This window comes from Solanum stenotomum, chromosome 12, assembly GCF_019186545.1.
Source record: "Solanum stenotomum isolate F172 chromosome 12, ASM1918654v1, whole genome shotgun sequence".
In the NCBI taxonomy this organism is placed as follows: domain Eukaryota; kingdom Viridiplantae; phylum Streptophyta; class Magnoliopsida; order Solanales; family Solanaceae; genus Solanum; species Solanum stenotomum.
Window position 1 is genome coordinate 11295141 of NC_064293.1, and position 15158 is coordinate 11310298.

Here is a 15158-nt window from a genome sequence, read left to right on the forward strand (position 1 = left end):
CAAAATGATCAAATTAAAACAAAGCATGTTTATTTTAAAGGAGCTCTGCGAGGACTTCCCTTCCTCTTGCGCTTCCGCTTCATCTCAGCAATCTTTCCTCATTTGTCTTCCACCTACAAATTCCATCATAACATACGTTATTCGCAAAAATATTTATGTGTATTGACAGTGTAAATATATAATAATACTCTATCTGTCTCAATTTAAGTGTCTCGTTACTTTTTTTTATGTGTCTCAAAACGAGGGGGTTTCCCCTATATTTGGTGTAAAGACTCAAATCCAATATAACAATAACCACCTCTCAACTATATTAATAAAACTAAAGTTCAATTACAATTCCCAAAAGTAAACGTAACAACTAAAACAGTAAAACCCCCAAACAAACACATAGAAATATCAAATGTAAGACTAGATATTGATTGGAGAAAGAAGGGAGATGAGAAAATACAAACACTTCAGAAGGGAGATGAGGAGAACTAAACTTTCACACAACAATAAGCCTAACCTATATTTCCAACTTCTCTTCCTTTTAGACTGGTCGCTACATGGATCTCAATTCAACATTTGTGAAGGTCTTTCAATCTTATTTCTTGACCCAATAAATGACTTCGTGACGTCAAATTCCATGTCGTACTTGGGTTGATTCATAACATTTAGTACTTCATTTGTTCCAATTTATATGACACACTTTCGTTTTTTGTTAGTTTAAAAAATAATGATACAATTCTATATTTTCTAACAATTTAGCTTTAAAATACTCATTTTACCTTTAATGAGAGTTTTTAAGCAACACAAACATCCATGATTTGTTTTGGACCATAAATTTCAAGTCTTTCTTTCTTTCTTAAAATCCATGTCAAGTCAAACAATATCACATAAATTGTGATGGAGGGAGTACGTTTTTTCAATTTCCACATTCTATTTAGGATTATACAACAACAACATACCTAGTGATATCTAACAAATGAGGTCTGGAGAGGGTAGAATGTACTAAAACCTTACCACTACCTCGTGGAAGTAAAGAGACTGTTTTCGATCAAGCATAATTTCCAGAATTCAATTTCAAAAAAATATTAAAAAATAAAATAAAAATCATCGCCAAACAACTACTTAATTTGAAATGGAGGAAGCTAAGTGATATGTACCTGGCAAGCAATGGAACAGAATTGAAACTGTTCAGGGTCATGCAATCTCCTTTTGCAAGTGAGACAAGTAGGATCTCCAGCAATTAAAGAGCCAGACCCACAATGTGGCAGATGATTCAAAGCAATTACCCATTTCTTGTTGCATCTGTATGGCTGCACATAGCAAATTATATATATCTCATCACAAACATATAAATGCTAATTATGTAAAAAAAACAACAATAAATCTTTGTTGTAAGACTATATATGCATGTGTGAAAACAACTTTGAAGTTAGACTTTGTCAAGCTTAACTTCAAATATTTTTGCATGATTTTCAAACAAAAATAGCTGAACTTCATCGATACGTACAAAAATTTCAGGCAAACACAAAAAAAGCAGCCATATGTATCTTTAGTTCTAATAGAAAATGATTAAACTTTAGTCATTTTGTTCAAGCTCAACTTCAAACAAATGGGTAGACTTGCAAATTTTTACCCACAATATGACTTAACTAGTGGGTCCAAACAGAGATGGCTCAAGGATACAGCTAGTAAAACACTTACTTTTAGACAAAGGCCCAAAAAAAATAATAGTGACTATATGAATTTATTATCACTTAAAACAGAAGATTATAATAAAAAGTACAAATTTTATATATGTATATATATAAAAACTATCTACTTTTTATCATAAATATTTTCTAATTTTGAATTAAAAATCTCAAATTTTATATTAATAAATAATATTTTTACAATAACATCCAAAATAATATAGTATGAACAAATAATTAACATCTCATTAACTAATATTTAATTCTCACTCAAATGTTCAAATAAATTAATGTCCAGAGCATCAATTCATAATCAATATAATCTATTTTCATTTCTAGTTGTAACTATCTATATCAATTTAAATTTACCTGAATTAATTTACAGTCAATATACTTCTCCATCTGCTCGAGAAGAACAACGTCTTTGTAAACATGTCGATAAATCTTTAGCTGGTCATGATCATTGTGTTTGTTTGATGAGATGCAATACATGCATAAATCTGAATCGCATGTGATACAATACTTGCTCAGTTCATTCTTTTGAAGTTCATCATGCACCAAACATGACCCAAAGAATGTCTTTTTCTAAAGTAGTCCTAGCCATGTTGGCATATTCCTGCTAGGTTCCAATTCTCCCTGCAAATATAATCATTATAATAAAATAGACTATGATATTTTCAATTGATCTGATTGAATTGCAAAAGTTTTACTCACTTTCCAAAATATAGTAATCTTACCTGAAGTAATATTATCATCAAATATACATAGTACAAGAAAATAAAAAATACTTATCAAGCTAATTATCTCTTGAAACAGTCTTTCTCATTATTTGAACAATAAATTTACTTGAAACGATATTGTCATCAAATATACATATATCAAAAGAATTATGAAGAAAATAAAATACTTACCAAGCTAATGATCTATAAAGGTTTAAAATTCTATTAAGGCTTGTTTAGAGTGTAAATTTTAAGAGAAACTAAGACTTCACTTCTTTATGTATAATTAGAAATGTATGTTAAGATTTTATTGACCTTTCCGCGAGGTTTCATCTTATCTTGCATATTAATCTAATCTTGAAACTAAGACTTCACTTCTCTACATCGTCAACAAAATACATTAATCTAATCTCAAACGTAAGTGTGAGATATTTCATCTTATCTTGCACACCAAACGATCCTAGTACTCATGGCATTTGTATAAACCTCATCCCTTATCTTTCCATCACAGAGAGAAACCACATCACCTACTGTGAGCTTTTGTGACAGTACTTCTTTTTAGAGATACATCTGGTACATTCGGAACACACTAATTTAGATTTGGATCAAATAGATTTCATTGAGGGGAAAATGTTCCTTAACAAGCTTTCGCCATTTAGAAGGTTCAAATGAAATATTATTAAGAATCGAGGAATTTCATCCATCTTATCACACCCTTGATGATGCACACCAATAATAAATGAATGATTCTATTACGACGTGTAAGCTTGATTCTTTTTATTTAGTCAAGCATATGGAAGTATTCAATAAAGGAATGATTATGAGACTTGAGTTAACTTTTATCAACTTTAATTTGATATCAGAGAATGTGGAGGGTTCATCAAGTATTTTTTTTACCTCACCTCCCTAATAGGAATAGGGGTAATTTACAAATAGGGCTAATAAATTCGCCAATCGAAATATTAGGTAATAATATTTTGAATTTCTTCATTTGAAGTAAATTCTTCCAAACTCAAAATATTAAGATAGAGGAGTACCCTTGACCACAATAGATCTCGTACAAAGTATACTTCAATAGGCTTATTGAAGGCTCCTATTGACATGCATTCAAAAGAAATCAAGCCTACGAATTCATCAATTATGAGTCAGGTACCCTCACATAACTGACATAGAACTAGTATTTTCTCTTACATCCTCTAGAGTTTACATGTGAATCAAAATTTTATTTTACTTCATCTTTTTATATTGATTTGTCAAGAAAATGATGATATATTTATAGGTTGAAAAGAGGGTTTGAAGCAAAAATATAAGTCTAACATACTAGGAAGTTGGTTTGTAGCAAATAGGAAGTTGGCTTGACATGGTTAGGAGTGTTGTTGAAGTATAACTAGTGGCTCCAAATACATAGCCTGAATTAAGAGAGAGAAGCTCGGATCAAGTCCATGAACCAAGTTGAAAGAAAGAACTCAACAAAGACATAGAAAATAGGGTTTTATGGGATGATTTAGGGTAAAATGGTCATTTCATTCTAAGTCGTGAAAATTCCCCCTTTCTAACGTGAAAAGAAGTAGAATGAACAACTAGAATACAAAACCGTTGAAAGTTTTACATATTCTAGATACTATAAGAGAAAACAATATGTGCATGACGTCAAAGTAGATTATAGTTAAAATTACAAAATCGGTACACGTTTAATTTTACGATACAAACAAGTCGTTAAAGCACACGACGACTCCCGCCTCCCTTATAACATGACAAGAAAATGAGACATTATATCCTTCTACACATTAATACTTGCCTAAAAATTTGAGGTTGATGACTCAATTTTCTTTTTGTCTTTTATAATTTTGAACTACTTAAACATATCATCATAAAATGCAATAAACAAATGTGTAATCATAGTACACCTAGTTCTCTCTAACTCTTATTTTATTCATATTTGCAAATAATTAGATGAGGTGTGTTACCTTATTAGGATATGTAAGTAAGGTCTTTAATTTTATTAATAAACAACTACTAGACATGTGGTATAAAATCGTCAAAAAAAATCTTTTATTTTGTAAAGACATGTATACATATCTAACATGAAAGATTATCAAGAAAAGACTTTGAAATATAAAATCAAGAGTAAATTTAATAATTGAAATATTTATAAACTGTTACATCACTTAATTATACCCTCTAATTAGTAGAAATTCTTGACTGATTAAAAGTTGTGATATTGAAATAAATCTAAAATAACAGTAAGAAGTAAAATTATCTCATAAAATTAGTCAGGAAAACTTGCTAATATATACAATTTAGATCTAAATTCAGTCATAACACAACTTCACATAGTAGATCCAAATTCAATTTCTTGAAAATTCGCTATCTTTTATACAAATCAATTAAGATGCTACCAAACATATAGTTAGCCTCATGAAATTTTATCAACAATCAAAGGAAAAATATAATTTTCTATTTCCTTTTTGAAATACAAATGCATAAACAAAATGGTAAGAATTATATCTCACACAAAAATATAGCAATAAACAATCAATTTAGAATGAATTAAAATCCAATTATAAGATACCTAACTCTAGATTATTAAAACTAACAAAAAAAAAAAAAAATTGAAAATTAGTAACGCTACACATATATACGTACCTGCTCATTTGTTTCTAAAGGTGATGAATCAGAGCTATTCATTTTGTCTTCTTCCATTTTTCTCCTCTCTAGAGTGTATCAATTTTCTGAAAATGGTATTTGAAGAAGACAGATAAAACTACTAGTAGGATTTTATAGCTAATATATTTTTTCCTTGAAGTGTACTTGGTTGGCAAGACAACAATTGAAGTAATAAAGACAATTTTTTTAGTCAAATAAAATTTTGTTTAGAAGAACCTAAGGTCAAATGGGCCCCCAGTTTTTTAACTGTCCGTTATATTTCAAGAGACAATGGAGATATGTTCGATGAGGAAATGTGGAACATTTCTTCCAGTTTTACCCTTAAGTTGAGAGGCGATGGATCCAAGGCATATTTTCAAATCGATAGGACCTAGAGTTTTTGAGGTCGAATTATATGTATGTAATGGCAATATTGTCATTTCATTTTGCTTGCCAACTAGTGTGAACATAGAAATATTTTGTAACTCTATGAATTTTTTCCCTTATCTATTCTAGTCCTCCATTTTAATTTTTTTCCCAAACAATCCTATATGTGAAGTCCAAGTTTCTCCAAGTAAGGGGTTTGTACACATTTATGATTTTACCAAGTATGAGGTAATCAGATTTAGTTAATTTGAAATCAAGGGAAATTATTAATTGTGTGTGTCAATTTTGATTTTACTTTAAAAGGAAAAAAAATAAAAGGAAGAGGTAATTCATTTTATTCTCTCTTTACATGTCAAGTTTGTTGATGATTCAACAATATTGTCTTGAGATACATCTCATAATTTAAGTATGTAATAAATGGTCATCGGATTCATTAATATTTTTTTAGGTTGAAACTTGTTGATGTGTCAACAAAGTCGTATAATGTAAATTAACAAGAAAATATTACCTATAAAAAATAGAAATACGCTTAATCATGTAAGGCCTTTGAAAAGTTTATGCATATTTTGGTCATAATTGAAATATATGTATCACGTTAAAGGTGCTTTGGCTGACTTATCCCAATATATAAATGAACTTTTCATTACTCTATATTTCTTGTTTATGTCTCGTTTGGTGGAAGGTTATGCACCCTTTCCTACTCAATTGTAATCATTGGTGCCCTTCGAGCTACATGGTATCATTAGTCCAAGGGTTAACTCAGTTCTTATATAGAGTTTTTTTAGTCAAACTCTTATTATGATGAGCTTGTTGAGAGAGATTGCTTTAATCATTCCTAATAAGCTTAGGCGAATCTGAATTAGTAGGCTTTGGATGATTAATAAAAAAAAAAGAAGTTAACAATTTTAGCTCAACCTAACAATTGGGCTGGTTGGGTCCAAATTGGTCCATTAAAGGTCAACCTTAACGGTCTCGATTCTAGGCCAGACTGAGTTACCCTTAGGTCTGGTTTAGGGGTTGGGGTTTTGGGAGAAAATACTAGTTGACCCAACCCTTGCCTCTTATGGGGTTAGTCGGGTTTAATGGGTCAAATTAATATTCTTTTTCATATTATATTATAACTTTGTATTAATATTTGAAATTATTGAATTTTGTACTTTGTAAGAGGACATAAATTATGAATAAAACCTCAAAGGGTTAATGAGCTTTCAATTTTTTTTATTGATAACAAAAAATTTATATAAAACTTAGAACTAGATTTACTACTTGTATGAAAAAAATTGAAAAAAAGAAGAAGAAGAGAAAAATCAAACTTTAAGATATCACCAAAACCATCGTCTTCTCTACCTCTATATGGGTGTCTTTATAAACCATCGATCTCATATTTATATTTTTTAATACTAAATTTACATTTAACTCTATATGTATCTTCTATTCGATCATATAATAATCTCACATCATTTTTATTCATTTTCAGGGGCTAAGCACATGATGATGTTGGACACAGTTTGCTTATCAAAGCACTGGAAAATACTTTTCAAATAATTAGCTAAACATAAATTATCATTTTTCTAAAAACTTATTTTAATAAAAATATTTCTCAAAATAAGAAGATTTTAGCCATTTGGCCAAATAGGCTGTAAAATTGATCAGATCCATTCTCAAAATTAAACTTGTTCTTGCTATTTGCCAACTTTGGGATGACTAATTAAAACTTTATTTATTGTTAACAGAAATATAAGAGAGTAAGTGATATTGAAAGTAGAAAATGTTTATGTAAATTTAGGTTGACTAAGATTTGATTAAGAAGATTTCAGGTCGTAAAGCCTCATCTAACAAATGAAGAATTACTTGACTCATGATTAATTAGTGTGGTGGATAATTATTTGCAATTGATTGTTTTTTGATATAATTCCTTTTCCTCTTTTTCATATCTCATGTTTCCTTGGTGAATAGAATCATTCTATCCTAAGAGGATCTATTCCTTTAAACCTTGAGTACTAGAGGGGAATAATTTCCTTAAGGAGACATTGTGCATTCAGTGGGGCTCGATTTTTTCTTTTCTGTTTCATTCTATTGTTGCAGATTGTGGTATGTGTTATAAACTTTGTTGTTTATGTTTATGTTTTTGATCGTTATGTTGAAGTAAAGATATGTTAATCAAGAGTTTGATGTAATCATTAGACTATTGGTGTCATGTATATGTAAATTAGAATTCTTAAACTCGTAAAATAAATTACTTTGATCTTTATAGAGTTTTTAGTGGCTAAAAGATCTTTGGGATGTCCAAGAAGGGACTTTTGAGTGTTTAGAAGTTATGGTGGTTCCACACTACCTTGGAGTTTTAGTTATTCAACTTTCTATCTTATCGAGTCATTCAATCGATTAGTGACATCCAAAAAATAAAGGAATGTAGTGGAATGGTAAGAATTGTAGTCAACCTTAATCAAAAGTTTGGGTTCAAATGTTGGACTGGAGTCAATGAGTTACCCCTCAAAGTAGGATGAATCTATATTAATCAAATATTAAAGAAATAATTATCTTCTTATAAACATTAGATTAAAAGTCACAAAAAAAATAAAATCATATTGATCGAACCATAAACAACATACTTAGTTCTCATGGAGTGTATTACATTATTTAAGCATCCTCATTTGTAATATCATCATAGAGTGTATTACAAACTCTGTGATGATCAGAAAATACTTAGTTCTCTCTAGCTCTTATTTTCTTCACGATTGTTAGATAGCAGAAATTAGGTACTTCATTAGGATTAGTAAGGTAAGGCCTAGCTCCCTTGCCTGTACTTGTCCCTATTGATATTTTTTATGTTTAATACAAGACCGCTAGACACTGTCTAGTGGTAAATTTGTTGGAAAAAAAAAACCATAAACAACAAAACATGCCTTTTGGCTATCAAAGTAGTGTCATCGACTCTGAATGATTTTTGAATAAGGGACTTGTCAAGACATCATTTAATCCAAATCATTTGAGTGACATACGTTATTTCATTGAACTCCAAGAGATGTGTCTTTAAATTTTAATTAACTTATCAAGTACACAACTAATTATATAAGATGTATAATATTTAGATTCTATATGTAGAGGCCTTTAATAGGAGAAAAACACTCGCAATTGATGAATAAAATATTTGTACCACTTTTTGAAAATATAAATATAGACAATGAAACAATTACATATCTCTTCTTAAGTCTTTGGTGATGAATAACTACAGTAAAATGAAGAATTAATAACAAAATGCATAAACACTTGGAATCAAATCTTTTTGGCTTTAAGATTAAAAAAATATTTCATTTCATCTTTGGATAAAATATTCTTGACAATTTATCATAGAGATATACCCACTCGAAAACACTTATATTATCAAATGTTCAGAAGTAGTTTATTAACGTAGTTCACCACCGCGCGAAGAGCAGGCAATTTACCTAGTTAGAATGAAAACTTTGATGAAGACTTAATTTTTTCTTAGCCCGAGTAAGAACACTACCTTAATTAAAAATAAGAGACGCTTTAAAAAGAGATCATGCGTCCACATTTACTTTTAACCACAATGACAATGCATGCAAGAAAATGAGGTTCTAAAAGTCTTAATTAAAACTAAAAATAGTTGAAACCACATACGTTTTTCTAGTAGCAGCATAAAACCACACAGTTGAAAATTCTTCAAGCAAAGTACTTCAAAATGATCAAATTAAAGCAAGGCATGTTTATTTTAAAGGAGCTCTGCGAGGAATTCCCTTCCTCTTGCGCTTCCGCTTCATCTCAGCAATCTTTCCCCATCTTGCTTCCACCTACAAATTCCATCATAACATATGTTATTCGCAAAAATATTTGTGTATTGACAGTGTAAATATATAATAATACTCTATCTATCTTAATTTAAGTGTCTCGTTACTTCTTCTTTTTTTATGTGTCTCAAAACAAGGGGGTTTCCCCTATATATGGTGTAAAGAACTCAAATCCAATATAATAATAACCACTTCTCAACTATATTAATAAAACTAAAGTTCAATTACAATTCCCAAAAGTAAACGTAACAACTAAAACAGTAAAAACCCCAAACAAACATATAGAAATATCAAAAGTAAGACTAGAGATTGATTGAAGGAAGAAGGGAGATGAGAAAATACAGACACTTCAGAAAGGAGATGAGGAGAACTAGACTTTCACACAACAATAAGCCAAACCTATTTTTCCAACTTCTCACTCCTTTTAGACTGGTTGTTATTTCGGCATGAATCTCAATTCAACATTTGTGAAGGCCTTTCGATCTTATTACTTCTTCTTGATCCAATAGATGATTTCATGACGTCAAATTCCATGTCGTACTTGGGTTGATTCATAACATTTAGTACTTCATTTGTTCCAATTTATATGACACACTTTCATTTTTTGTCAGTTTCAAAAATAATGATACAAATCTATATTTTCTAACAATTTAGCTTTAAAATACTCATTTTACCTTTAATAAGAGTTTTTAAGCAACACAAACATCCATGATTTGTTTTGGACCATAAATTTGAAGTCTTTCTCTCTTTCTTAAAATCCATGTCAAATCAAACAATATCACATAAATTGTGATAGAGGGAGTACGTTTTTTCAATTTCCACATTCTATTTAGGATTATACAACAACAACAACATACCTAGTGATATCCAACAAATGAGGTCTAGAGAGAGTAGAATGTACTCAAACCTTACCACTACCTCGTGGAAGTAAAGAGACTGTTTTCGATCAACCATAATTTCCAGAATTCAATTTTTTTAAAAAATATTAAATAATAAAATAAAAATCATCGCCAAACAACCACTTAATTTGAAACGGAGGGAGAGATATGTACCTGGCAAGCAATGGAACAGAATTGAAACTGTTCAGGGTCATGCAATCTCCTTTTGCAAGTGAGACAAGTAGGATCTCCAGCAATTAAAGAGCCAGACCCACAATGTGGCAGAGGATTCAAGGCAATTACCCATTTCTTGTTGCATCTGTATGGCTGCACATTGCAAATTATATATATCTCATCACTAACATATAGATGCTAATTATGTAAAAAAAAAAAAAAAACAATAAATCTTTGTTGTAAGACTATATATATATGTGTGAAATAAGCAATCATTGTGCAACCGGAAGAAAAACAAATGGGTTGACTTGCAAATTTTTACCCACAATATGACTTAATTAGTGGGTCCAAACAGAGATGGCTCAAGAGAAGAGCTAGTAAAACACTTGCTTTTAGACAGGCCTCCAAAAAATTAATAGTGATTTTATGAATTTATTGTCACTTACAACAGAAGATTATAATAAAAAGTACAAATTCTATATATGTGTATAAAAAACTATCTACTTTTTATCACAAATATTTTACAGCTTTGAATTAAAAATCTCAAATTTTATATCAATAAATAAAAATTTTACAATAACATCCAAAATAATAAGTATAAACAAATGATTAACATCTCATTAGCTAATATTTAATTATCACTCAAATGTTCAAATAAATTAATGTCCAGAGCATCAATTCATATCAATTAAATTTACCTGAATTAATTTGCAGTCAATATACTTCTCCATCTGCTGGAGAGGAACAACGTCTTTGTAAACATGTCGATAAATCTTTAGCTGGTCATGATCATTGTGTTTGTTTGTAGAGATGCAATACCTGCATAAATCTGAATCACATGTGATACAATACTTGCTCCGTTCATTCTTTTGAAGTTCATCATGCACCAAACATGCCCCAAAGAATGTCTTCTTCAAAAGTGGTCCTAGCCATGTTGGCATCTTCCTGCTAGGTTCCAATTCTCCCTGCAAATATAATCATTACAATAATAGATTATGATATTTTCAATTGATCTGATTGAATTGCAAATAGTATTTTCTCACTTTTCAAAATATAATAATCTTACCTGAAGTAATATTATCATCAAATATACATAGTTTAAGAAAATAAAAAATACATATCAAGCTAATTATCTTTAGAAACAGTCTTTCTCATTATTTGAACAGTAAATTTACTTGAAACGATATTGTCATCAAATATAAATATATCAAAAGAATTATGAAGAAAATACAAAAATTCTTATCAAGCTAATTATCTCTTGAAACAGTCTTTCTCATTGTTTGAACAGTAAATTTACTTGAAACGATATTATCATCAAATATACATATATCAAAAGAATAATGAACAAAATAACATATTTATCAAGCTAATTATCTATTAAGTGTCTCATCCAACAATTGTTTGATGAAGGTTAATGAACTTTAAAGGTTTAAAAATCTACTAAGGCTTGTTTAGGAATGAACCAAATCCAATCAATTGATTAAGTTTCATTGCTTCTTGTTAATGATGGGACTTAGCTAGTTTAGAGTTTAAGTTTTAGGAGAAACTAAGACTTCACTTCTTTCTAGTTGACTAAGGTCTAAGAACATCTACCTACATTTTATATATGTATTATAAGGTTTTCTTAGGATAATATTGAATGATGAAAAACTTTTAGTGTAACAGAAAAGAGAAACATTTTCATAAAATTCTGAGTTGATGACAATATCCATGTCAATGATTATTAAGGAACAAAAAAAATGAACCAAATCATATATATTTTTCGTCCACTTTCTCCTTGATATGTTGTCTGTGCGACTTAAAAGGTCGTTTACTAAATTATATCGAGAATACAATTTTTATTATAATTCTTAAACTAATTATTCCATATGGGAGGTGGGCTAAAATAATTTCAAATTTGATAGGATAAGGTGGAATATCCAAGATTCTGTGTGGAATTAGATCTACATTGCCAACAAATACATATTGATCTAATCTCAAACTTAAACATGGGATATTTCATCTTATCTTGCACACCAAACGATCCTAGTACTCATGGAATTTGTTTAAACCTCATCCTTTATCTGTCCATCACAGAGAGAAACCACATCACCTACTATGAGCTTTTGTGACAGTTCATTTTTTTAGAGAGACATTTGGTATATTCAAAACACACTAATTTAGATTTGGATCACATAGATTCCTTTCATGGAGATTATTGGGAACAGAAATGTGCCTGGGGTTAAGAACAACGAGAAAACTGCCTTCTGTTTGTTGCCATGGAATGTATAGGTAGGGATTGTTTTATGCTTGAAAAGCCCATTTTGCGCTCTCTATCCCCTTTTTTTGGGGTCCCCATGAACCGCTTTTTAGTATTTGAGGGGAAAATTTCCTTAACAAGCTTTCTCCATTTACAAGGTTCAAATGAGATATTAGTTAAGAATTACGGAATTTCATCCATATGATCACACCCTTGATGATGCACACCAATAATAGAAGGAAAGTTGTGTAGAGCTAGGCTCAGTCACCTCACAAAACTTGAAAGAGGTGACATTGGCTGAATAAATAAATGATTATGAGACTCAAACAAACTTTTTACGACGTGTGAGCTTGATTCTTTTTATTTAGTCAAGCATAAGTATTAAATAAAGGAATCATGACTATAAGACTTAAGTAACCTTTTATTAGCTTTAATTTGATATCAGAAAATTTGGACGGTTCATCAAGTCTTTTATTGCCTCACCTCCCTTATAGGAATAGGGGTAATTTACAAATGGCTAATAAATTCGTCAATCGAAATATTAGGAACTAATATTTTGAATTTCTTCATTCGAAGTAAATTCTTCCAAACTCAAAATATTAAGATAGTGGAGTACCCTTGACCACAATGGATCTCTTACAAAGTATATTTCAATAGGCTTATTGAAAGGTCCTCTTGACGTGCATTCAATAGAAATCAAGCCTACAAATTCATGAATTTTGAGTCAGGTACCCTCACATAACTGACATAAAACTAGTATTTTCTCTTACATCCTACTATACATATAACAGAGTCTAGAGTTTACATGTGAATCAAAATTTTATTTTACTTCATCTTTTTATATTGATTTGTCAAGAAGATGATGATATATTTATAGGTTGAAAAGAGGGTTTGAGATAAGACTCTAACATACTAGGAAGTTGGTTTGTAGCAAATAGGAAGTTGGCTTGACATGGTTAGGAGTGTTGTTGAAGTATAACTAGGGGCTCAAAATACATAGCCCGAATAAAGAGAGAAGCTCGGATCAAATCCATGCCAAGTTGAAAGAAAGAACTCAACAAAGACATAGAAAATAGGGTTTTATGGAATGATTTAGGGTAAAATGGTCATTTCATTCTATATCGTGAAAATGCTCCCTTTCTAACGTGAAAAGAAAAGTAGAATGAACAACTAGAATACAAAACCGTTGAAAGGTTTACATATTCTAGATTCTATTAGAGAAAATTATATGTACATGACGCCAAAGTAGATTATAGTCAAAATTACAAAACTGTTACACGTTTAATTTTACGATACAAACAAGTCGTTAAAGCACACGACGATTCCCGCCTCCCTTATAGCATGACAAGAAAATGAGACATTATATCCTTTTACACATTAATACTTGCCTAAAAATTGTCATTTCTTTTTCTTGCCAAAATTATTGGGATGACATAATTAGTGAATAACATTTCAGGAATTGTTACGATATATTCGTAAAAGAAAATTTGGGGTTGATGACTCAATTTTCTTTTTGTCTTTTATAATTTTGAACTACTTAAGCATATCATCATAAAGTGCAATAAATAAATGTGTAATCATAGTATATCTAGTGCTCTCTAACTCTTATTTTATTCATGTTTGCTAATAATTAGTGGAGGTTTGTTACCTTATTAGGATATGTAAGTAAGGTCTAGTCCCTTGCTTCTACGTATCCTAACTAAGAATGTTTTATTAATAAAAAAACTACTAGACATGTCTTATAAAATCGCCAAAAAAATCTTTTATTAATTTGTAAAGACATGTATACATATCTAACATGAAAGAGTTATCCAGAAAAGACTTTGAAATATAAAATCAAGAGTAAATTTAATGATTGAAATATTTAACTGTTACTTCACTCAATTATACCCTCTAATTAGTAGAAATTCTTGACTGATTAAAAGTTGTGCTATTGAAATAAATCTAAAAGAACAGTAAGAAGTAATTGTCTCATAAAATTAGTCAGGAAAACTTTTTAATATATACAATTTAGATCCAAATTCAGTCATAACACAGCTTCACATAGTAGATCCAAATTCAATTTCTTGAAGATTCGCTATCTTTTATACAAATCAATTAAGAGGCTATCAAACATATAGTCAGCCTCATGAAATTTTATCAACAATCAAAGGAAAAAATAATTTTTCTATTTCCTTTTTGAAATACAAATGCATAAACAAAATGGTAAGAATTAAATCTCACACAAAAAACATAGAAATAAACAATCAATTTTGAATGAATTAAACAAAAAAATAGTAATTGAAAATTAGTAACGCTACACATATACACGTTTGTACCTGCTCATTTGTTTCAAAAGGTGATGAATCAGAGCTATTCATTTTTTTTCTTCCAATTTTCTCCTCTTTAGAGTGTATCGATTTTCTGAAAATGGCATTTGAAGAAGACACATAAAACTACTAGTAGGATTTTATTGCTAATGTATTGTTCCATTGAAGTGTACTTAGTGGGCAAGACAACAATTGAAGTAATAAAGACAATTTTTTTAGTCAAATAAAATTTTGTTTAGAAGAACATAAGGACAAATGGGGATATGTTCGATGAGGAAATGTGGAACATTTCTTCCAGTTTTACCCTTAAGATGAGAGGCG

At 29.9% G+C, this 15158-nt stretch overlaps 1 protein-coding gene and 1 pseudogene across 1 annotated transcript; both read right to left on the bottom strand.

The window, feature by feature from the left end:
• Positions 1-29: 29 nt before the first annotated feature.
• LOC125847622 (protein RGF1 INDUCIBLE TRANSCRIPTION FACTOR 1-like) lies at positions 30-5083 on the bottom strand (annotated as a pseudogene).
• A 4073-nt stretch (positions 5084-9156) lies between these two features.
• LOC125847623 (protein RGF1 INDUCIBLE TRANSCRIPTION FACTOR 1-like) lies at positions 9157-14888 on the bottom strand. Its single transcript, XM_049527263.1, has 4 exons — positions 14847-14888; positions 10988-11254; positions 10290-10442; positions 9157-9240 (listed from the first exon to the last, which is right to left on the bottom strand). Exons 1-4 carry the CDS (start codon positions 14886-14888, stop codon positions 9157-9159), a joined length of 546 nt encoding a protein of 181 aa, XP_049383220.1.
• Positions 14889-15158: the final 270 nt, after the last annotated feature.

Coding starts and splice junctions, on each gene's coding strand:
- LOC125847623 (XM_049527263.1), bottom strand. CDS start 14,888: ATGAATAGCTCTGATTCATCACCTTTTGAAACAAATGAGCAG. Junction 11,255..14,846: donor CTTTTGAAACAAATGAGCAG/GTACAAACGTGT, acceptor TTATATTTGCAG/GGAGAATTGGAACCTAGCAG. Junction 10,443..10,987: donor TTGACTGCAAATTAATTCAG/GTAAATTTAATT, acceptor TGCAATGTGCAG/CCATACAGATGCAACAAGAA.